At 41.3% G+C, this 25,676-nt stretch overlaps 1 protein-coding gene across 5 annotated transcripts in view; it reads left to right on the forward strand.

Moving 5' to 3' along the window:
* The first annotated feature begins 12,165 nt into the window (after window positions 1-12,165).
* Window positions 12,166-25,676, forward strand: part of ZFAT (zinc finger and AT-hook domain containing) — a 105,888-nt gene continuing 92,377 nt past the window's right edge. For 3 of the 5 annotated variants that reach the window (XM_054814712.1, XM_054814713.1, XM_054814711.1), the window contains exon 1: window positions 12,166-12,453. Coding sequence is in view for 3 of the 5 variants with exons in the window: in XM_054814711.1 (XP_054670686.1) it covers window positions 12,435-12,453 (19 nt within the window). In the remaining 2 variants the exon portion in view is untranslated. Of the gene's footprint in view, window positions 12,454-12,567; window positions 24,190-25,676 lie in introns of those variants that run through there. The other 2 variants (XM_054814710.1, XM_054814709.1) reach the window with 2 other exon arrangements.

The raw sequence follows: 25,676 nt of genomic DNA on the forward strand, positions 1-25,676 counted from the left end.
TTCTTTACTTAATTACAGCAAAAAAAATTTAATTAAAAGAATAGGGATAGTGAATGCTATGCTTGCAGACTGCCTGAATTCTGTGGTGACTTTGTACGAGAAGGAGCAGTGGTCTTTGATTTAAAAACATTCAGTTGCATGTATCTGATAGACAACGGTCAGAATATAACTATTTTTTACCGCATTTTTATAACTAACAGGTGTTTTTACCAGAAAAGGAGAGCTTCCAATAAACTACCTTTTATTTGCTTATAAGGAAATCCCCATTACTTTTCCTTTCTCCTTCTCTGGGTGAAAGTCCTAGGGATATAGTAACGTATGCGTACTATTTCTTGTAATTTTAATACAGTTTTAGTACTGAAGCAACGAGTACTGAACAAACTTATGGTTGCTTTACTCATTGGGCTTGATGGATAGATGAAGGTGCGTCATATTCTATTCAAGCTTATCGGGGGAAAAAAGCACCACCAGTAAATAAAGTATGAGACATGCATTTTCAGGAGTACAAATAAACTGTATGTGGAAAAGAACGTGGGTAATTAGGTGTGTGTGTGTGTAAAAAATATACATATAAGTTTGTATTTCATTGGAGGAACTAAAATTATTTACGGTAGGTAGTAGTGGTGGTTTTTACTTTCCTAGGAGGGAACTTAAGGTATGAAGTATTTAATGATATGCTAATCTTGCAGAAAACTGCTGCAAATTACGAATAGAACAGTAGTCTGCTGAAGCCAAACATATGATGCAATGTCTAATCAAATCAAAATCATACAAATCAGGTAGGACCCATCAGATTTGTATAGTTTGCAGTTCGGGTATATCATGGTTTTCACACTCCTACTGTAGAGTTAATAAATCAAACCCAGTGTGATCGGTGCTGTTCTTTCTCTCTGCTCTGCTACCCTATAAATAGCTCACTGTTCAGTGAGAGCTGTGGCAACTTTCCCAGTAGGAATACGGTAACAACGATGTCTGTCTTCCACACCTGTCTTTGTGCCTTTTTCAATGCCACTGTCTCTTAGTGGTATTGAGAATATGCGAGTCGTACTATGAATTTACTTTTTCTATTTGGTACATACATGTATTTCCTCTTTCCCTGAATTGCAGGTGAAGAGAATGAAGCCAGGGTGCTGTTCGGATGTTGCACTCTATTTTTTTTTTCTACACATCATCACAAATATAAAAAATCTTCTATTTTGACAGTGCTACATTTTGAAAAGCTTCTGGCAAAGTTTGCTTTCTCACACATTTCTACATCGGTCCAGTTGCGTGGTGTTCATTGTGTACTAGACTGAAGGAACAGCGCACAGTAACGTTTCTTCTTAACTTTCATTCTTTTAATATAATTTTTTGTCTCATAGGAGCCTCTGTAAGAAAGCAACCCACCATCAAAAAGTCCTTAAAAGAACAAGGAAAACCACTATTTAAATCTGCAGAGCATTCCAGCTGTGCTGCTGTCTCCAGATAGTCTGACATCACCTAGCAAAGGAAAAACGTGCTGTATGCTTGTAATAGGATTAAACAGTATAAACCTGCAAGCAGAAATGTGATTAATACGGGGTATTTCTAAGTCCCGCAGTGATTATATTGCTACACTGAGAAAACTAGAATCTGTTTATTGGAAGCATTTTCTGTATGTATATATATTTTTCTGAAGTTATTTATAATTGTTGCCTTTCAGGCCTGCATGAGATAATTTTTAAATTAACTGTGCAGTGTAATCAGTATCAGTAGACTATACAATCCTGAGATGGCAAGAATTATGATAAGCCTCCTACTAAGCTCTGGAGAGATTTGTAAATGTGCAGTTTGCACTGCCCCTTTTTTATTAGCATTTTCATTACAAAGTTGTTACTGGAAGCATAAAGTTAATGTTCTGTAACAAGAAAACAGCAGTTATGCAGTCCTAAACACAGAACTCCACATTAAACATAGCAGATAAAAATAACAAGCAGATACAGTTACTCCAGACAGATACTGGGGGGGGGGGGGGGGGGGGGAATGAAGCATTTACAGTAAAGCAATAACAACTCTTCTTAAGCATAAAACTAGTCGCAAAACAACCTCCTGTAATTTCTGAGTATTCATCTCCTTTGCATTTTCAAGTAGGACTTCCAAAAGTGCACAGCATCAGCTTGAGTTGTTTTCCCTTTGAAATAAATGGGAAGATAAAAGTGAGGTAAAAAATAGGGGCTGAATAGCTTTCAAAGTTCCTCTTAAGCCTCTGTCGTGGCGGACTGACTTTTGCCACACAGATGATCAAACTGACGGAATAGGGGTAAAGGGCAGTATTATTCACAAGAAGGCGAAGGTAAATTCACTTTAAACACCTAATATTTTTGTTTAATGCAGTGCTTTGAGCTTCTCTTTGGAGGAATCCATGTTTTCATTCTGATTTAAAAAAACCTTAAATTATATACTTTGTGTACCCTAAAATATATACTTAAAATACTATGAGAATACTCTCCTTATGTCCTCTCCCAGAATCTATCTTAAGTGGACACTGTTAAATACCTCCACAGCTGTAAAGATGGCTGGAGTTTTCCCTGAGTGGAAAAAGAGTTTACAAAACCCAGGAAGAACTACTTAATTACTTAACAAACTTTAATCTTTGCTCTCATTAAACAATGGTGCTTTTAATTAAAAAAAAAATGAAATATTTTCCCTACATGGTAATACATGTTTTCCCAGGTCTCCGAGTTGGAGGTGAAGGTGATGGACTCAGTCTCTACAGCATAAAATGAAAGCTGATTATTGTACTGATTGGTTTAAAACCTGTTTAATTGACTAGAATTAAAGAAGAGATGTTGTGGATCAATGGATGGTGAAACAACTCCCATTCCCACTCTCTCCTGTCTGCTCAGTTGTTTCAGTGCAATTCTCTCTGGGCTGGTTGAGAGACCTAATCCAGGTTACAAAGAACTCTTGTTTAAACAAGTTTTGTATCTCGATCGTTTTGCAAATTGAATATAGAGCACTTGGCTGCGCAGAGTTTAATAGGTATAGTTAGATGGCAATAAACTTACTGGCAAGGAGGACTGAACAGCTCATGGGGAAATAAAGAGTGGGAAGAGCATCGAACTGTTTCGTCACCAGGAAATTATAACACCCTGCGGGGAAGAAGTTAAGCCTGGAATTAAGTGTCCATATCTTACATGGCTAGACTAGCGATTGAGGAACTGGCATGTCCAATTTCAGGACTGTAAACTGGGCATTAATCTAGAGTGTGTTTTGAAGGTGGAGTCTGAAAGCTTGCTTCAGTGGCAGTGCCACTGGTTGTTAGGCTGTTTGCAGGCTGATGAGGTTCACAGCCCACTGTAGCTGCTCAAACAGATGTCACAGTGTAACTGCACGGGCCAAGCTCTGCCTAAATCTTTGTAGTCTGTAATGAATATTATGTCCCATCCTGGTTTCAGCTGAGATAGAGTTAATTTTCTTTTTAGTAGCTGGTATAGTGCTGTGTTTTGGATTTAGGATGAGAATAATGTTGATAACACACTGATGGTTTCAGTTGTTGTGAGGTAGCTGTAGTGTCTACACGAAGTCAAGGACTTTTCAGCTTCCCACACCCTGCCAGGTGCACAAGGAGCTGGGAGAGCAGAGCCAGGACAGCTGACCCAGGCTGGCCCAAGGGATATTCCCTGCCATGGAACGTCATGCTCCGGGTATAACTGGGGAGCTAGCCGGGAGGCGGGATCGCTGCTCAGAAACAGACTGGGCATCGGGTTGTTTTTTCCTTTCGCATGTGGTGAGCAATTGCATTTGTGCATCACTTGTTTTATATATTATTATTTATTATTTATCACTATTGTTGTTATTATTATTATTATCTTCCTTTGTTATCCTATTAAACTATCTATATCCCAACCCACGAGGGTGTGTTTTGGGTTTTTTTTTTCCATTCTCCTGCCCATCCTCTTGGAGGGGAGAGGTGAGTGAGCAGTTACCCACTGGGATTAAACCACAGCAGTCCTCAAAATGACCCAAGGGAAGTCTAGAAATATGAATTGCAGTGACATGTGAGGAATGCAAAATGTTAAAATTCATGGTATGGTACTTCTGGCAAGCTGGGAAATACCTTTGCAAACATTTGTATTTTTGGTTCCAAATGTTCAGTGTTGGAGGATGCTTTTGCTCTAGCAATTAAAAAAAAAAGTAAGAAATTCTGGAAGGCTTTTTTTTTTAAGTTCAGCAGTAATAAAGATGCATCTCAAAGTGAGAACATGCAAAGGGGGCTTCAAGTAGTAAATACTCTACTTATTCTTTCAAGCTGATGTGTTAATACTAATTTTATCAAAGATCAGTTGTATTAAATCAAAATATTGTAACTACATGAAAGGATAACAGCTTAGTATATCAATGTTTTATTCTTTAAATAACATCCAATAAAATACTTCTGATGCCTAGAGAAAAGAATTGTAGTTCCTGATGTGCTAATCAAAAGGCAAAAAAATGTGTAAAAGTAGTGCTGTTCATAAGACTTTCTGAATTATCTGATTCAGATCACAACTGCCCCATGCTGCAATGCCCTTTGACATGAAAGAAGTGGGAAAAAATCTTCCCATGAGTTTGTACAGTTATCTCATCTGTATTAAGAATATACCTACCGTGTTTATCTAAAACTGCTTTTTGGTCAAACTGCTCTTCTAAAAAATAGGAAATTGGGGAACAACACTATGATTCCAGTGAGAATTGTGTACTTTCCAAAAAACTGTTTGCAAGCAAGTACAGTAAACTCACATGCAGTAAAGTGCTTATGCACTGTAGCATTCCTGGTGTTAGTAAAGAACCCCAACAGACAGTTTGGGTTGGTTTCTTCAGTTCTACAGCAAGTGCTCACAAAGTCGATATGAACATTTCTTACAGTATTTAGTTTGTCATATCTCTGAGTTCTGCACTTCTGTTAGAATGCTTTAAGCATACTACTTCATAAAATGATAAAGGATTTTTTGTATTTTAAAAATACTAATATTATAATAAAAATCAGTAATGTTGGAAAGTCAAGCATTGGAAGCTTATTAAGTGTCAAAGTCAAGACCACGAGCTAGCTTCCGGTTTTATCCTCTTGCTGGTATTTGTTGTTGCAGATCCTTAGGACTGTGATCACATAATTTATTGTTTTCTCTCACAGGACTGCTGCTTCATTTAGGCAATTAAGTAGCACTTGGTGTGTGTCCTATATAGAGCTTTGCATCCTCCCTGTGGCTTAATTAATATTGCTGTGGGTGCTTATGGGGCATTTGTATTGATTTGCTGCTTCAACAGAAATGCCTTTATTTTCACAAAATGCTTGTGGGGTGTCCTGGTTTTTGGCTAGGATGGAGTTAATTTTCACAAGAAGCTGGGAAGGGACACAGCCAGGACAGGTGACCTAAACTAGCCAAAGGGGTATTCCATACCATATGATGTCATGCTCAGTATATAAAAAGGGGACTAGCGAGCAAGGGGTGGCAGGGCTCCTGGATGGATTTTGTATAGTCTAAGTATTGTTGTTGTTATCCTCTCCTTTTGCTGTCCCAGAAAACTGTCCTTATCCCAATCCTTGAGTTTTACCTTTTTCTTCCAATTCTCCTCCCCATCCCACTGTGGAGGAGGTAAGGATGAGTGAGTGAGCAGCCATGTGGTGCTCAGTTACCGGCTTGGGCTAAACCATGACAGTCCTGTTTGGTGCCCAATGTGGGGCCTGAAGAGTTGAGATAACAACAGATCTGACCAGAGGGTGTTAAAACAAAGTTGTTATAAGCATTCACTATATTAGGTGCTGATCGCTACCACAACAGTGCACTGGCAGAGATATCGCATCAACCGAGACTCCTGATTCCCGTCCATAAGCTGCTTTGTTGACTGGAGAGCCAGGGAGTGACCAGCAGAACCTGCTCACCCTTTAAACAGTCCCATATGGCCAGTGCAGAAGTCCAATGGAGAGTGGAGGCTGACAGTAGAGACAGGGAATGCGTAAGTAGAGTGGACCTTGAGTTTAGTCAGTAAGGAAACTAGGACAGAATGAGATGAGTAACGAGACCAGGATCAGATTCCCTCCTGAGGTGAGGGAAGGAATGAGTGTATTGAGACCATACTGCCTGGAGGAGCCTGACTCAAGATTCATAAACACTCTTACACCTCTGTTTTCAGAAGATACCACTGAAACTCCTTTGTATCTTGGCATCTTCTGTTGTCTGCTTTGAGAGGGCACTTACAATTGATGCTAGTTATCCTGTTAGCTAGATCTGCTGTTGTGTGTGGTGCATCTGAAGTCATGCTGGTGATGAGTTATGTGGGTTTTACTATGATGGCACATGGTGGAATTTCTGGAAGAACTTGAGGGTATTGTTTTTAAGCTGTGGAAATTGTGATTCAGAGTTGCAAAGACTTTGCTTTTATCTGGCTCTGCGACCTGACCAGGCTCCCCAGCAGTGACAGCCTTTCTCTCCCAACCTCTGACAGAGACACCAAAGCTCAGAGATTCCAGCTGTGATTTTTCATCTTTGGTAAAGAACAAGCCTTTATTAACTTGGTCTCTTACACAGGCTTGTGACTGTGCAAAGCAGAACTGTATGACATAACTGTATGTAAAAAAGTAACAAACCATGTCTCATATTGATGCACAACCAGCGGTTCTAAGTATGTGAAAGATTTGGGACAGGCACTTTTCTTGGCAGGAGAATGCACCCTACTTGCTGTAGCGAATCTCAGTGACTCAAGGACCACAGAATGTTCTTCTCATGCCAAGGTAAGGGTGAATATTACTCATGTCCTAAAAAGAGCACAATCCCTTCTTTTCATGGGTGCTGAGTGCCTGAGTGTGCGTGTGCTTTCATCTTTATTGCTCCTAGTAGAAAACATTCTCCAGAAGCTGATAGATACAGCAGCGAGCAGGGATGGGAAGAGGGGCAGAAAGGGGCACTGGAAGTAGGAGTCCAGAAGGTGAAGAGAGCAAGTCAAGGCAGCAAGCTGAAGACAGATTCCTAAATGTTGCTTTTGATCAGGTCAGAATATCCATGCATGACTCTGCTATGATATTGCTGTGTCATTCAGGTCAGAGGAGACAAATTGGCAGAGGAGTGTGACCATAGCCTCTGGAAAGGTCTGGTCTTCCTTCCTTTCTGCCTTGTATTTGGGTCCCTGAAGTAAATTCTAAAGAACACATTTCCGTATGAGCTAGCACATGCAAGTTATTCTGAGCAAAAGGACTATTGGTGGGGTGAACATTGGCAGCGTACAGCTGCTCAGTCAAAGTCTTTATGCTGGGGCCCAAGACACAGTCTGGCTCTGGCCCAGCCCTCCTTGGCAGTAACCTTTATCTGTCCTTCCGCATCTGTGTCTGTAGCAACTAATGTAGCAAAGCTCAATATAAGACTGTTGAATGCTGTGAGTAGTGTAACAAAGCAGAATGTGACACCAGCTAGGAGAGGTGACTTCATTTTACACGTAAATGATTTCACTTCCTTGCACACACCCTGTCAAAAGCACCAAGGATGTTTGTTCAGATAGTCTGGCCAGAATTACCTGTGGTGACATGGGAGAACAAGGGACACAGCCCAGTCATAGAATCATAGAATGGTTTGGGTTGGAAGGGACCTTAAAGATCATCTAGTTCCAGCCCCCCTGACAGGGACATCTTTCACTAGACCAGGTTGCTCAAAGCCCCATCCAACCTAAACTTGAGCACTTCCAGGGAGGGGGCAGCCACAGCTTCTCTGGGCAACCTGTTCCAGTGCCTCACCACCCTCACAGTGAAGAATTTCTTCCTTACATCTAATCTAAATCTACCCTCTTTTAGTTTAAAGCCATTCCCCCTTGTCCTATCACTCCATGCCCTTGTAAACAGTCCCTCTCCAGATTTCTTGGAGGCCCCTTCGGGTACTGGAAGGCTGCTATAAGGTCTCCCCAGAGCCTTCTCTTCTTCAGGCTGAACAACCCCAACTCTCCCAGCCTGACCTCATAGGAGAGGTGCTCCAGCCCTCTGAGCAGCTTTGTGGCCCTTGTCTGGACTCGCTCCAACAGCTCCATGTCTTTTCTGTACTGGGGAGCCCAGAGCTGGATGCAGTACCCCAGGTGTGGTCTCATGAGAGCAGAGTAGAGGGAGAATTACCTCCCTCAACCTGCTGGTCATGCTCCTTTTGATGTAAATTCTTTCTGGGCTGTAAGCATGAATTGCCAGCTCACGTTGAGCTTTTCATCAATCAATACCCCCAATACCCCTCTTCAGGGCTGCTCTCAATCCATTCTCCACCCAGCCTGTGGTTGTGCTTGGGATTGCCCCGACCCATGTGCAGGACCTTGTACTTTGCATTGTTGAACTTCATGTGGTTTGCATGGGCCCATTGTTCAAGGCTGTTAATGCCCCTCTAGATGGCATCCCTTCCCTCCAGCATGTCAACCACACCACACACCTTAGTATCGTTGGCAAACTTGCTGAGGGTGCACTCGATCCCACTGTCCATGTTGCTGACAAAGGTGTTAAACAGCACTGGTCCCAATACTGTCCCCTGAGGAATGCCATTCATCACTGGTCTCCATTTGGACATCAAGCTGTTGACTGCAACTCTTTGAGTTCTAACATACAGCCAATTCCTTATTCACTGAGTGGTCCATCCATCGAATCCATATCTCTCCAATTTAGAGACAAGGATGTCGTGTGGGACAGTGTCAAATGCTTTGCACAATTCCAGGTAGATGACATCAGTTGCCCTTCCCTTATCCACCAATGCTGTCACCCCATCATAGAAGGCCACCAAATTGGTCAGGCACAATTTGCCCTTAGTGAAGCCATGTTGGCTGTCACCAATCTCCTCCTCATTTTCCATGTGCCTGAGCATAGTCTCCAGGAGGATCTGCTCCATGATCTTGCCAGGCACAGAGGTGGGACTGACCGGCCTGTAGTTCCCCAGGTCTTCCTTTTCTCCCTCTTTAAAAATGGGGGTTGTGTTTGCTGTTTTGTAGTCAGTGGGAACTTCACTGGATTGCCACAGCTTCTCAAATATGATGGAGAGATGCTAAGCAGCTCCATCTGCCAGTTCCCTCAGGACCCGTGGATGCATCTCATCAGGTCCCATGGATGTGCGCACCTTCAGGATCCTTAGATGCTCTCGAACCTGATCTTCTCTTACAGTGGGTGGTTCTTCATTCTCCCAGTCCCTGCCTTTGCCTTCTGAGGCTTGGGTGGTGTGGCTAGAGCACTTGCTGGTGAAGACTGAGGGGAAAAAAGTCATTGAGCACCTCAGCCTTCTCCATATTCTGGGTAACCAGACCTCCTGTTTCGTTCCAGAGAGGGTCCACATTTTCCCTAGTCTTCTTTTATCACTGATGTACCTATAGAAGCTTTTCTTGTTGCCCTTGACCTCCCTGGCCAGATTCAATACTATCAGGGCTTTAGCTTTCCTAACCTGATCCCTGGCTGCTTGGACAATTTCTCTGTATTCCTCCTGGGCTACCTGCCCTTGCTTCCACCCTCTGTAGGTTTGCTTTTTGTGTTGAAGTTTGTCCAGGACCTCCTTGTTCATCCATGCAGGCCTCCTGACGCTTTTGCCTGACTTCCTCTTGGTTGGGATGCATCGCTCCTGAGCTTGGATGATGTGATCCTTGAACACTAACCAGCTTTCTTGGGCCCCTCTTCCTTCCAGGGCTTTATCCCATGGTACTCTATCAAGCAGGTCCCTGAAGAGGCCAAAGTCTGCCCTCCTGAAGTCCAGAGTCATGAGCTTGCTGTCCGCACTCCTCGCTGCCCTGAGGATCTTGAACTCCACCATTTCATGGTCCCTGCAGCCATGGCTGCCCTTGAGCTTCACATTCCCCACCAGCCCTTCCTCGTTGGTAAGAACAAGGTCCAGCACGGCATGTCTCCTCATTGGCTCCTCTACTACTTGGCGAAGGAAGTCATCATCAATGCATTCCCAGAACCTCCTGGATTGCTTTTGCCCTGCTAAGGTGATTGAAGTTCCGCCATGAGGACCAGGGCTTGTGAACATGAGGCTGCTCCTGTCTCTAGAGGGCCTCATCCGCTCGGTCTTTCTGGTCCCCATCATCGTATCTCCTGCTTGTTCCTCAAGTGGCAAGCTTGGTGTTTGGATGTGTCTTTCATGCTGTTTAGGAGTGGACAGTAATTTTCACCTTTTGTGCATTCATTTTGCCCCACCCCGTGAGTCATTAGGCAACACTGCTGATTTACTGCCTTGTGTCCTCTCTGTGTGCTGTCTGCCCTCTGCTTTCCTGATCTGGGTGTCTTGAGGAGCTACGTGTAGATGGCCATGCTATCAATGACCTGCTGAGCACATCGCCTTCTTCAGCTCCTTCTGCTGCTGACACACTGACACTTCCATTGTACTGATCATAACATTTTACTTACAAATCTCTGCACTCCCACCCCCACTGGATCCTTGACTGCGGCTTCCCATAGGTCCCAGTGGGTTAAATATGGCTACAGGGCTGTGGTTTATTCTTGGTCTTACATCTGATCTAAGGACATTTGCTTCAATCAATGTGATGGATTTTTCTGTGCAGGCCAAAAGACTCCTACAAGAATAAAGTATGGGCTAAAAACCGTGGGGCTGGCTGTTAGGCTAAAGATTCTACTTATTTTAGCATCTGGCAGAGAAGGCTAGAAAATAAAAAAGAAAATTAAAAAAAGAGGAAAATTGCTGACATTAGCCCCTCACCACTTTTTGAGCTGGAGCCATAGTAGAGAGGCTGCAGGATGATCACCAAGTCTGCACTGGTAACGTTACAGGGGAATACAGCAGAAATGGTCAGAAAACGCCCAAGTGATGGCAGAGACGGCTCAGTCCCAGAGCTGTGGTGAATCGGGTTTGGGGCTCTCCAGTCAATATTTATGATGTGGATCATCATATAGATTTTTTTAGGTTAAAAAATGTTTTGTTGGACTAAGAAATAAATAGGTTTTGTGGCCTTCTGCCTGTGGCTGAATTCTACTTGTCACAATGAGGAACAAGCAGTGATGTTTAAAAAGTATTTTTATAAGCTATTTCTCAGTTAATATGTATGCATTATTTCTCTTACAACAGGAAATTATTTAGGTTTATTACTGTAATTAATACTGAAATTAATTCTTGTTTTCAGTTTTTACTCTTTACACTTAATTGAGTACATCTGCAGTATGACCAAAAAATAATAGTACAAAACTGTTTATGTTTAGGAAGGATAATGAGATTCCTACACAGTCATTTGTACTGAAATTAACTATAATAGCAGGCGTTATGGAATTCAACACTAAATTCATTAATATTTAATACATAGAGCATTTATGATGATTTAAGAGTGACAGTGATAAAACTCGTGGTTGTTAGTGTAGAAACAAATAGAAAAGCAACAAATCAGAAAAACATGAGGCAGAAGTGGGTGTTTGTGAGTATTCCAGCTGCACTAGTTGTGCTACAGCATGGAAGTACCTGTCTTCAAGCTCCTATTAAGAAAAAAAAACCCAACAAACCAACCCCTAAAGAAATAATATCTAAATTCATCAAAAAATTAGGGTGACTGTTGATACACATATGGCTCATTCAGGCAAATGTAAAACTTCTCAAGTGCACGCAGATAAAAATAAACTTGTAAAACAATCCTGGTTTAAGGCAATAGGCTAAATATCCACCTGAACTACACAAGTATTTGTTTATGGACTTGTTAATATGGTGGGAATTGTCTTTTCCTCCAAACTTGTCCAATGATCTTGTATTAAATATGCAATGTACTAGGTTCATTAAGACCCACGTTTGTCATCATCGGTGGTAAATTAAACCGGCTTCCTATCGAAGGCTTGTGTACGAACTGTGCAAGCCCCATCTTCCTCACGGTCCTGCGGCAGGGATGAGGCTGCTCCCGGCCCGCGCCGCGGAGAGGGGCACGGAGACTTCACCGCAGCAGGCAGAGCGGAGGTCAGCCGCGGCTGGGACAGCGACCGGAGGAGTATTCCCTTCTCCCCGTGTACCTGAGCACTGTCCCGCCAGGCCCCAGCCCGTAACAGGCCGCAGAAAGCGCCAGCAGCCCAACCGAAGACACCAAGGAGCGCGAACGCTCTTCTGACGACAGGACGAGCCACGGCAAATGCGCATGCGCCGCTGCTCAGCCGTTGGGCGGTGCGTGCGCTCCCTCCCTGCCCTCGCGCCCCGCCCTCTCCCCCTCCCTGCCCTCGCGCTCTCTGCGCGACGTCGCTGAGGAAGAAGCCGCCGTGTCGGACGCGGCAGATTCGCCATAACCCGCTGCCCGGCTAGTCTCGCCCCTACCGCCCCAACGATTAAAATAGTATTTTTTTTTTTTACCAAGGGGGGAGGCCCGCGAGGCCTCGGCTCGCCCCGCTGGCGCGAAAGTGATTTTTGTTTTTCCCTTCCCCCCCGCCCCCTTTTTTCTTTTTAAACCAGGCCGCGCCGCTTGGCTTTCGGTCAGCTCCCCCGCTGCCCCCCCGCCCCTTCCCCGCCGCGGTCATGGAGGCTGCGGCTGCAGGTGAGCGGGGCGGCGCGGGGCCGCAAGCGGCGGGCCGGGGAGGGCGGGGGAGCGCGCACGGATCCCCTTAGAGCAGGGCAGGCGCTGACGGGGAGGGGGGAGAAAGTAGTTCCGACGAGCGTCTGTCGTCGTGCTCCATCCGCATGCGAAGTAGTTCCTTCACAGGCCAGCAGATAGCTGCTCCCCTCTCCTCCGCCCCCACCCTATCCGTTATCGGCCTTCGCTGGGGGCAAAGTGTGTGGACGGGGGGGAGGGGGGCAGCGGCTGCCAGCCGCCCTGGGGAGCTGCGGAGCTGCTTCAGCCGAGAGACCAGGGCCTAGGCCGGGGTGCGCCCCACGGCGGGGCGAGGGAGGGCCGCGGGCTGCCGCGTGCGTGTGGGGTGGCGCCGGGGCTGCCCCAGCGCGGTCTGCTGCGGAGGGGGTGGCCCAGGCCCACCGGGCCGCGCAGGTCCCTCCGTGGTCACGGGGGGGCTCCGAGTGGTGCTGGGGAGGGCGCCGGAAGGCTGGGGCAGCCTTAGCTCGGGAGCCCCGAGGAGCCCAGGCTGCGTGTCCAGTCGCTCCTGTTCGGGAGCATATCGGGGAACACCTGGAAAAGAGCAGCTGCCGGGCTGCCTACTGTTTGTACTCAGCTAATGCACATCTGGATTGAAAACAGCTGTGCTTTCCTTCGACAGCTTGTGTAAATAGTTTTAGTTCAAGAGGCTAAGAGTTCAGCTGTGGAAGGGAGACAAGTTAAAGTTAGATGCTTCTACTGCATTGTCATCCCAGTCCTTTATGTGCCTTATATTGGTTTGACTTTCATGGGGATTACACGTGTAAGTAAAATTACACAGACGTGATAGTCATAGTAATACTCTGTACGTGCTTTCTGCATTTCACAATCCTGTGTGTTTGTTGCAGTACAAGTTTGTGAAGTGGTGTTGCAATAATTTAGTGCTAGTTAATTAACATATATACTCAAATTTGGCTTTCAGTTGTCATTCCCTGAGATGACATTTTAATATTTAGAATCCTGCGTTATTTCTAGCTGCCCTGTGGAGCATTTACAGGCAATTAGTTTACAACTCAAACAGGATTTTATGCCAAAGAGAACAGCACTATCAGGAGAAAACTTGTATCTAAATAGCAGAATCTAACAGGTGCTGTGTTATTTAAGTACTATTGTAAAAGTATTCCAGGACTACTTTATATTTTTTGATCCAATTTTATATTGGGAATTAATTCCCTTATGACAAGTACTACTGTTGCTGCTAATAAATCCATATTTATCCAAGCACATTTGTCTTAATAATGAAAAGTGTTCTGAGGGTAGTTGAACCCAGAACTGTCACGAGCGTCCAGTATGTTTGATGTTCCAACTGCAGAACTGTTTCTGACTACAAATGCATTTGTGTTAAGTGTGCTTCCAAAAAATCAGGTTCAGAGCATTTCAACCAGGGCATCCTCATGCCGATGGCCGATCACGTAGTTCTTGCTTATTCTTTGAGAGATTTCAAGTGTTTTTGGTATCTCTGGTTGTGTGGCTTACGGCACGGTACTCTCTGATGGTGGTAACTTCTGCAGTGTTGCATTTGCTCACATGAGGGCGATCTTAGAACATTAAAAAACCCCTAAGTCTTACTGTAAGTGTATATATTAAGGCACTTTTTTATGATGGAAAGATACTTTGTTTATGTGTTTAATAAACTGATTATTCTAAACTGCTGCAGATAAATTATTTTTTCCTAGTTATTAGAACATCCTTTTTAATCCAGTTCTGAATTTTGTATATTCTAGCCCAGATAAGCGTAGGTAAACACAGTCTTCTTTTGAAGAACTTTATTTAACTTTTTCCAGGAACGTTTGTAAAGCTTATGTATGTAAAAGAAAAACAAAACAAACATATATGCTTTTATTGCTTTCATTAGCTAAATTTCAGTAGTTTTAAACTCAAGTTGCTTTTGACAAATCTAGTAACAGACTGGTTAAATACAGTAGGCTTGGTTATGGTGAGAGTGTGAGGACATGCTTCAGACAAAGAACAGAGATAAGAGCCTTGTGCCCTTTTCCTGTCGGGGCAGCTGTTTCATCTTGTAGCATGAGGCAGGCTCTGGTTTCTGGTAATATCTGAGACAACTCTGAAGCAAGTCAATGTAACCTGGATACTTAGTCTTCCAGTGACTCAGGTTAACCGTCTACAATTGATCTCCCCAAAAGCAGAACTCTAGCCCATTACCGGTCCATTTTTCTACCTTTGTATTGGAGATAATGATGTCTTTATGTCAAATATTTGGAGATTTTCTGAGGTACTGTCTTATGTTGGTGAAATATTATAGTATTTGAATGCTATAGTAACTGAGCTGTCTTAAAGTCTACGTTGTGTGGTGCTGCTGTGACTTAGAAGAAATCTAAGAAAGCATAAGTAATCTAGATCTTAATTTTGTGGCATGCCTGACACATCGTGTCTCTACCAGTGACTCATGGTAGATGTCTAAATAAGCAAATGTAAGAACAGGGCAAGCACACAGCGATATTTGTGCAGAATACTCTCTCAAGCCTTCTTACAAGCTTGCTGAGCCCCAAATAGTGTCTTTCCACTTACTAGTTCTTGATGGACTTCCCTTCAAGAATTTTAACTCCAAGTGGATGTGTTCCCATCTTACAGTTATATGAAGAACTGCTTCCTTTTGTGTTCTCTGCTTCTTCCAGTGCAGGGAGAGATCAACTGAAAAGAGCAGACAGTAGTTTCAGAGGGATCATTTGCTGGTCATCTTCTCCATGACACACATGACTTTGCAGTTCTTCATTTTACTCTTTACCTTTTCTCCACCCCTCAGCTCCATCCTTCCCAGGCAGAAAAATTCTAATTTATTTAACTGCTTCTTGTATGAAACTGTGCTGTGTTATTGATTGTCCTTATCTTTATACCTGTTAAGGATTAATTTTTAATTATTATTATTTTAATTTTTCAAGTTAGAGGAACAATATCCAAAGATGTAAGCCCAGTATGGACTTTTGCAACAGTAGTCTTTTTTTCTGGTTTTTATAGGTATACATGTTATAGGACCATCTGTTTTATAGGACTGCCTATAAACTCTAAGGTTTTGGTTTTCAGTAGTGCAGTTCTTAGCTTTGTTTTGAGGCTGTCTTTAAAGTGTTTGCAGGAATTGAGAGATGTTTCATAGAAAACCTCTCCAAACCCTTACAGAGCTCAGCAAACTGGAAAGGTTGTTTTGCTATGGGCTCACCTTCTTTGAAGGGTCTTTTCATACACAAATTACTTTTTACTACACAGACTCTCAGGCAGGCCTGTTACTGTTAAGGTGTTTCAAGAAAATGCTGCATTCTGCTTTTCATTTTTCAAGTTGATGAAATTATCCTTATTAACCTGCCTTGCTGTGTTTTACTTTTAATTTGTCACAATTTCCAATCTTTTTTTCCTCTTTTTATTAAACTAAGTTTTATAAAGATGTTTTCTTCCACTAAATCTTCCTTTTACTGCTATTTAGCTGTGCCAGATTTTTTTCTTCCCCTTTTTAAAAATCTTTGATGATTAGCATGAAATATGATGCTTTTAAATAGTCTTCATGCTGCTTTCAAGGATTTAACTCTTCTTGAAACCTTTTTAGTCCTTTTTGTGGTTTGTTTTTGTTTTGTAAAGATGCTTTTAATCTTTATATAGTTCATATTGTTGAACACAAACATTTGGCTCTATCACTCTTTAAAAGGATTTTTGAGTGCTTCTTTAATCACAGTGACAGAGTGTGTCACTTTGAATGCGGTCCTGTGTTTTACTTCTGATAAAGTAAAAAACTGTTTCTCCTCATGTAGTTTCCCTGACTGCTTGCTGGGTAAAGCAGTCATTAATGATGTCTGAACATTTAATGTTGGCATCGCGTCCTGACCTGACACTTAACCAATCTGCATAAGGGTAATTGAAGCCTGGGGTATATTGTGTCTGTCTTTGTAACCTCTTTTATCCCCTTCAGTGTGTGTCACAGTCTTTCCATTGTGGTCAGACTGTTGCTAATGTAGTTGTAACACCGTGTTTTTCTGTGCAATGGGAGTATTTCAGACCTCAGGGATTCTGTTATTTGCTAAAAATGCCTGTTAATCAGGTTTGACCCTAAGCTGCTTCTAACAGATGGCATTGCTTCACGAACAATACATCCTACTTTCTGTCCTCAATGTTTTGAGGTGGTAGTATCCCACTGGCTTTACAACGATATTTTTCAGAAACTTGTTGGAATGCATGTCTGTCAGTAATCCTTGTCTACAGCTAGGCGTTCTGATTTTGCCACCCTATTAGGCTTCTTGCATTATTGTAGTAATATGTAGATTTATCTTTTTAAAAGCAACTACAAAGAAATGGAAAACAAACTCAACAATTTGTTTCAGCTGTTGTTGTTTCCTGTAAAAATGTTACTAACTTCTGTGTCATCTTCATTTGAATATAGTCTTTGTGATTTACCACTGCAAGGTGAATCACCTTCATCTCTCCAATCTTTTGCACTTGTCACCTACCCTTCAGTCTTTCATTTATAAACTTTTTCATAATCTCTTAAATTTTGGGTTGAATGAGGCCCATTGCTCCTTTATGTTTTGTCTCAAGTTGTAGTGTCCCTTAGGTATGTATGAAACTATCAACCTAGTTCTGCTCACAACAGCACTGTCATGCATTCATGTCCCAAGCACCTTAACTAGTGCTTTTTTTTTCCTGCTTTTATTTTCTCTGTCCTAGTATATTTGTATTGTATAGATTTTTAAGTGCAGTTTATTTCTTAATCAGAAACATTCACAAACTTCACTGTAATTTAGTCTTATATACTGTGTACCTCTCTGTAATGTCTGAGAGCCTCTATAGATATAGATGACCTTGTAAACAAAACTTGTGGGCTTGTTAGAAAAAATATTGAATGTGTATGATTAGGTTTTCCATAAAACCATATTAAGGGGTATTGATTTTAGTATAATCTTTTAGTTTTTGCAGGAATGCATCCTATATCAATGTTGCCATAACTTACTTAATGTTAAAATAAAAAATGTTTGTGGCATTTAACTAATGATAATTAAATTGTCCTGATTTTAGTTAGCAGCTAAAAGTGTGAACAGGCATGGTGAGGTGCTCCTTTTCCTCGATTGAATGTATTCTGTATTGCAGGTTTTGTCTCAGTAGTCATCCTGTGCTGGTGAATTAAACAAAAAATAGTTGCTAACTATTCAGAATAGTTCAAGTTGAGATGAAGGAAGCCTTAAAATAACTTTCTATTCTCTCTGGTCTGCTGCTTTTAGTACAGTGAATTTGTTAGTTTGGAACATGGGATTTCTGTGGTGCTGCTGTTCATTATAATGGTAGCAAATAGTGGCAGGTTTTATTTACTTTTTTTTAATGCTTACTGAGGATGATGCTTTTGATTTGGAGATATGCCATAACCCTGCATATTAATTTCTTGATGAATCAAAATAGAGAAAATAGCAGGAAACAAGTATTGATTTTTTTCTTATTTTTTTTTACTTTATCAAATGAAGGGAAATAAAATTTGTTTATACCAGCATCTTTATTAAAATGATAACTAAAATGTTGTAAGGTAGAGGAAAAGGTCTGGGAAATAAATCTATGCCTAAATACAGCCTTCTGAGGTTAACGTGTATGTAATCGAAACTTACATTCATTTAAAGATCCTTTTTTGTAAGATAGAAAAATGCAGCTGACAGTTATTTACATTTTACTCAAATTATGAAATAGTACTGATTACTTGAAAGTATTAAAAACACATAATCATACATTTCACAGTATTTTTAAAGTATCTTGATTTCTTTTTAAAACAAATTAAAGCAGATTTTAAGTAAAAAACCCAACAACAAAAAGTATCCTTCCAGTGAAGCAATAAAAATCAGAGATACATTATAACATGTTTTTGAAAATTTCATCTATGTGAAATAGCATTGAAAATGAAAAAAAATCTCTGACACATACAGAGGAATAAGGTCTGATGTCTAAGAAAAATGTTTTTAATGTATTTGACATCAGTATAGTATATCATAATTCATTGTACTGTAGGTACCAATTCTTTCATGTTCAGTTCAAACCATTTTTTTTCTTGAGAAATAATGTTGCTTGTATTAAACACAAATGACTGGCTTTTTTACACGTTGCACTTAAATTAACTGTTATCTCATGATTTCCATACTTCTACCTAAAGAAGCTGTCAAAGAAAAGTCTTCTTTATTGTTCTTAGACACTTCAGTATCTTACATGCTCAGGATTTGTGTATGAAGAGTTCTTTAATAAAAGCAATATTTTTTTTTTTTTGAAGAATTGTGCCCACTTTTTATTGCATTTGAGATTTGAACAGAAACCCTTGTAATTTCTAAGTAATTCTCATGGTAATGTATTATTACATTGTTGGTATTATAATGGAAAATTTAACTCCACTGAATAGTAGTAGTTAATAGAGATGTGATCTAATAATTGCAGATTTCAAGATAAAGTGCAGGGGCAAAGCAGTGGCAAGACAGTGAGGAAGTCAGGTACTGAAGTAACATAAAAAAAAGATACAAGCTTGTTGGATGGCAATGCAGTGCTATGCTTTGCTGGGAGATAACACTACAATTTGTTTCTGATTGTATTGTAACATTGTGTTAGCTAGTTGTAGACTTTGTTAAAGTGTTAGATATTGAGAGTTTTTATAAGAATAAGTATTTTGGGAATATTTTGAAATTAGTGCTAGATTTTAGGCAAGTTATCTCTGAATACAGTCTAGTGCTGAGATATATTTAGGTGGGGCTGTAGGATTTGTTTTGCATTGGTCCTCAAGCACACACCACACACACGAGACGCCAACATGGGAGGCACTGCTTGCAACAGCACCTATGTACAGGACTCACATAAAATATAAGTAGAGAGCGCAAAATCCTCTTGAGCTGGTAGAGATTGAAAGTCACTACTGAAGGCATAGGCACAGCGCTCTCTGGATTAGCAAGTGCACGTACATTCACAGATCCCCCAGGTAGCAGCATGGCCCCTCTATCCATCTGATACGACACCCACACACCATGTTTGGGGAAGATGCAGACACTTCTTGCCCCCCAGCCCTGCTGAGCCCTTTACTCATTCCAGTCTTCCCAGTAGCTGCATCAGTCCCATCCCAGTGACTGGAGGCAGGGGTGGTGAATGGGGTTGATGATCAGTTCATCACACATTGTCTCTGCTGCTCCTTCCTCCTCACGCTCTTCCCCCTGCTCCAGTGTGGGGTCTCTTGCATGGGAGACAGCCCTTCATGAGCTGCTCCAGAATGAGTCCTTCCTGCAGCATACAGTCCTTCAGGAACGGACTGCTCCATCGTGGGTCCCCTACGGGGCCACAGGTCCTGCCAGAAAACCTGCTTCTGTGTGAGCTCCCCTCCATGGGCCACGGCTCTTGCCAGAAGCCTGCTCCAGCATAGGCTCTTCTCCATGTGTTGCAGCTTCCTTCAGGGCACATCCACCTGCTCTGGCATGGGATCCTTCACAGGCTGCAGGTGGATATCTACTTCACTGTTAATCTCCACAGGCTGCAGGTGGATATCTGCTCCACCATCAACCTCCATGGGCTGCAGGGGACAGCCTGCTTCACCATGGTCTTCTCTGCAGGGGAATCTCTACTCTGGCGCCTGGAGCACCTCCTCCTCCCTCTTCACTGCCCTTGGTGTCTGCAGAGTTGTTCCTCTCACATATTCTCACTCCTCTCTCCCATCTGCTGCGCAACATTTTTTATCCTTTCCTAAATATGTTATCACAGAGACACTACCAGTGTCACTGACGGCCTCAGCTTTGGGCAGTGGTGGGTCCGTCTTGGAGCCGGCTAGAATTGCCTTGCTCTGACACTGGGGCAGCTCCTGGTGTCTTCTCGCAGAAGCCACCCCTGCAGCCTCCCCTCCGCTACCAAAACCTTGCCGTGTAAACCAAATACACACAGTTCCACAGACACTCCTAAAGTATCCCAAATCTTCCTGTTCCTGTGGTTTCCCTTTTCTTGCCAGTTACAAAGTTCAAGTGGTCTTCTCCAAAGCTGTGCCTGTGATTTCTTGGTGTCCCATCAATTAGTAACTTGAGACTTTTGGTCCTTGGCATTGTCTGTTATCTCTTGTCTGCCAGGTTTGTGTCTCTGTGTATTCTTGTTCATCATTTATCCCATTAACTTATTGGCCTCCTTTGCACTGAAAATACCCTTGATCACATAGCCTTAATGAAGGCTATCCACATACCGTTATAAATGATAAAAGGGACTAAAATGTTGTTTAAGAAGTTGATGTTTTTCATCTCATTCTTGGCTCACTACTTTCTGTTTCCTGGCTGTACCCTTGGATGCAGAACAGGAGCACTTTCATACAGTTGTTTTTAAGAGGGAAGGTTAAAAAACCCCAGAGTTTTCACCTAATAATTGAATTTGCAACAAGTGCTGTGTGCTATGGCGTGACTTACTCCAAAGCTGGAAAACCTGAGTGGCGAAGAGTAAGCAGTCCTGTGGACCTGCACATCAGGTGAAGTGATGGAGTGCCTGGGCTGCTGTGTGCTCCCTGCTGCACTGCTCCCTGTTAGCTCTTGCCGAGCTGCCCAGTGAACTGGAGCAGGGAGTGAAGTGACCTGCAGCAAATGGGAAATGCAGCCAGACAATGGAGAAGGAGACAGTGTTGTGGAACTGGGAGAAGGAGAATAGACCTGAGGACATGATTCTGAGCTGAAGGCATGTGTTTCTGTTTCTAATAATTCTAGCAGGTTCTGTAAAGCAACTAACACTGCCACAGGGCCTTTCTTTGCAAACCTTGATGTGCTTGTAGATAGGATGATAGAAGCAAACGGAGTTTGAGATCAAGCATGTGAGGGACATCTGTGGCTAAGTACGTGTAGATCCTGTAGCTCTTTTGCTGAGGTAGAAAATGGCAAATCAGTGGCTTAAATTGTGTCTTTACAGGAAGAATTGTGCCCGCTTTTTATTGGACTTGAGATTGCTGGAGAAGAGACGTGGTGGTTTTCTCTATGGTGTAACTGAGTGTTAACCCTAGAAATAAAGATACAGTTTCTTACTTAATCTGAGTTAAGAATACTTCAATCTTCTGGAAGTATTCAGTAAGACATTGTCTGGTAGCTGTACAGTATAATATGCCCAATGAAGACTATGGTAGCTTTAGATCTGACCTGTCTAAATCTTGTGAAACCTGGAAGTTATGTTTACTATTAAGATTTTAAGCTAAGAACAAGTACTGTTGGATTCAAACCAGGCCTCAACAGAAAGAGACAAAGTTCTTGTAGCTGCAAGAAGGAAGGTTGGAAATAGAAGTACCAGTTAACACGAGTAGTTATGTTGAAAGCTTGAAAGTATGTAGTAAGGAACAGGGAGAGAGAAGAGAGTCTGGTAGAGAGCATGGCATAAGAGATGCAGGGGAGAGAAAGGGAAAGGTTAAAAATGCATGATAGGAAGTGGGGGGGGGGGGAAGAATTGGAAGCAAACACTTGTATAACTTGAGAGATAAAGGAGTTACTAAACTGAAAATAAAGTTTACATTACATATGCTGAAGATGGGAGGAAATCTTTTAGATTTAACATACTTTATTCTTTTCCTCACTCTATCAGCATTACTAATAGTAATACAATCACAAATACTTAATTGTCATTAAAAAAACCCAACAAGATAAAGTCCTAGTCTAAGAATGATGTATAAGATTTTTAATTGCAGAAAGTTCTTCTTGTTAAGGATTTGATGGTGATGAGACAGCAAGGTTTGTTTCAGCTCTGTTGTAAGTTTAGAAGGAAATAAGTTGAAATTCATATATTCATATTCTGAGCTTTATTGCTCTATCTTGTAGGAAGGTTGACCAGGTGCGTAAGTATGAGTACTATTGACTTTGTTACTCCACAGGCCCATAAATATCCAGTGAATTTTTATTTTTGTATTTAACTACAGAGTTCTAGCTCCTTTTAACAGTTGCAGAACTTCAAATGCTATTATAGAAGTTTTAACTATTGCCTACATTGAAAAGAGTGGTGAAAAGTTTCGGATATATTAGAATAATTTATGGCATTTGATTCCTTGCCTCTGTGTTTCATGATAATAGTTATTTAAAAATAAAACAATACCCAACCCCTAGCCTACCTTTTATGCAAAATGAAAGGTTTTGATTAGTTAAGATTAACTCTGGAGTAGGTTTTGTCATACAATGATTGAAAGTATATGTGGCAATAATATATTACCTGATTCCCTTAAATACTGTTGATTTCAGTGATTTTTCTGAGATAAGTGCTTTCTCTCCCTTTCTGTCCTTCCCACTCCAACTTTAAAGCAAAACAGCACAGGTACTGTTTTACCCTTTGTGAAGGGGATTGGGAATAAGGGAACCTGCTTAGTCTGCAGTTTGCTATTGGTAACCCATTTGTTAATCTCCCCATGCTGTATACATGCATAAAGAAAAAAAAAAAAAGACTAATTAAGAAATATGCTGAGATCTTTGGAAGATTTAGGAAAAAAAATTGAAATGGCTGCACTTACATTATAGCTTAATTTTCCACTTTTCCATTTAAGAAGAAAATGACTGGTATTATTTATTTCAGTGTACACTTAGCACAGTTTATATGGGCAAACTGAAGATAATGAATTAACACAAAGCATGTTCAGTGAACGGAATGTTCCAAATTGGTTTTGGCTGAAATTCCTGTTGTTTGTTTACCTGCATACTTGATTACTGTTCCTTTCTTTCTCTGCATATTTAATTGCTGTCTAATTAATTGCTCTGTTGATTTCCAACATAATTAATTATTCACTAATTAATCATCGATTCCCTGCATAGTTAATTAACTTATTGCTTATTTGATTTTTACACTTAATTGACTATAATTCATTGCTCTTTTGCTATACCACCTAATTAGCAACTGGTTAATCAATTATGATTTGCTTACTCCTAATCTAGTTGTTTAGGACCATGATCAGCATGGTTTATCCTCTGCTTTATGACCTCCTTTTCCAGTCATTCTTCCTAAAATAATTTCTTTACTCAGTTTTGTTTCCATCTCATCTCTGAGCAAAGCACATGCATCTTCTGCATATTCTCCTGATGCTTTCTGTGCCTTCACTAGCACTCACGCTGTTCTCTGCCACCTGGTCTGTTTTATTACTCATGGTTTTATTACTTTGTGTGAATCCTGAAAGCTTGTCAGAAAAAAAAGCTTAAGCAAGAGTTTGTGTAATCGGTCACTTTAAATAACCAAGCAGACTTTTGCGGAATCGTCTTGCTCATCTGCCTCTCTCCAAGTCCTCACTGGGAGGAGCGAGAGATAAAGTGGTGTGTGAGGACTGATTAAAACTATTGGAGGAGGAGACAGGAGACACAAAGCAGTGAGCCTGAATTTTTAGGGAAAACAACTGGCAGATCAGGAAGCAGAAACAGTGGCAAATAAAACCTCGAAATAGAAGTGTCAGCTAAATCATGGAATTGCAATGTTCATTGTTACTTAAACCTTTGGAAAAATGCTCATAGGTTCTGTAGTGTGAATCTTAGAAGTGCATTTGCATTTAGAGAGAACAGTTGTCATCCACTGGGTCAATAACAGATTTCATTCCCTTTTGTAAAAAACGAATAATACTAACTGGAGCAGAACTAGTTCAAAGGAACAGATTCAAAGGAACGTTTCCATTATAAACGTACTGCAATCAAAATAGAAATGTGTGTGTGCTGGAGACAGAAGAATGCCTGAGAATGAACCCTACTGAGTTCCTGAGAACACGTTGAGTATATTATACATTTCACATAGCTGCTTGTGTGTGTAATATAGCGTATATTTCAAACACCAGGAACAGTATGTGAGTTGTTTTTCAGAGATGTTTTAAAAGAGATGAAGACATACTCTGCTTTTTAGTTTTGAGGTAGTTGTATTATTTCTGAAGATGAGGATGCTTTTGTTCCAGTTTCAGGTGCAAATAAGTGTAAAAGAGAGCCAGCTCTGTGGTTCTTAACATTCAGAACACCTTAAAGACGGATTTTACTTGAGTGAGGTGAACCATATAATTAGCGTGTCATGAAGGCAGAGGAATAATGTTGAATAGAGGTAGTGATCTTTGCTTGGGATTGTCTTGAAAACACGTCGCAAAATGTAACTTCCCTGTTCTCTTCCCCCCAGATTCGTCCCAATGTTCACAAAATATCACTTTATTTCTGTACTTATCCAGCTAGTCTGTGGTTTGTACCTCAAATAGCATTGGTTGTTCCAGTTTGATTTCAGTGAGTGTATGTCCCTAATTTTCCTTAGGGAGGTGGCTGGGAGAGGAGCAATTGAAACCAGTCTCTGGGCCAGGAGTTTATATATGTAGCTGAAGAACAAGCATGCTGTTAAAATTGGTTCCAGGTTGTTGTTAGGTTTCATCGGACACTGAAGAGAGTAGGGACTGTTGAAAAATCAAACCATTAAAACAAATGACAGTTTTAGAAAGCAAACAAAGTCCTCTGAATTAATTCTCTGCCAAAATTTTGTGAGGGTTTTTTTTAGGTGGATTTTTCTGAATTATTAGGTTTATATTAACCCTTCTTTAATTTACTCTCTTGTGGCTTTGCTTTCACATCACACCCCTAGTACCTGCAGATTAAAAAAAAACTAACACAGATTTGTCTAAAAAGTTCTGTAAAATTTCTGTTTAAAGCATTGATCAGAGAAGGTTTTAATGAAATTCTTCATTGGCTGCTGCTTTGAAGGTTTTTAGTTTGTTGGGTTTTTTCTTTTTTTTTATCGGTAGGAATTTTTCATAGAACTTGTATGCCAAAGCATATGAAATACTAGATGTTTTTGTTAATGTCAAATGTTAATATTGCCTCTGAGGCCGATATGACGTGTCTTGTTTTGAGAACAAAACTTCCTCCCCCCTTAAATTTTCCTCCTTTTCCTGCCCATTTTTCTCCATGTAGATTGGTCAAGATGAGGCCTGATATTTTTTTCAAATATTGGGATAAAAGAAGAAAAAAAACTTTGTGTTTCTACAGCTCTGAATTGAACGACCAGGAGGAGAAAGGAAGACGACGTGATTGCATAACTGTGACTCTCATAGGATGCAACATTTTGTGGTTGACAGTGCTGCAGATGTTTTGACCTTCCTCCCCACTCTTTCATTAGTGGCAGAGCCACATCTAAGCATAATGATCCCTGAAACCAAGCACTTAACATTTTTAACTCACAGTATATGCTCGTGGTAATGTGCTAAGGCAAAAATAACACATTAAAGC

This window comes from Grus americana, chromosome 2, assembly GCF_028858705.1.
Source record: "Grus americana isolate bGruAme1 chromosome 2, bGruAme1.mat, whole genome shotgun sequence".
NCBI classification, from domain to species: Eukaryota; Metazoa; Chordata; class Aves; order Gruiformes; family Gruidae; genus Grus; species Grus americana.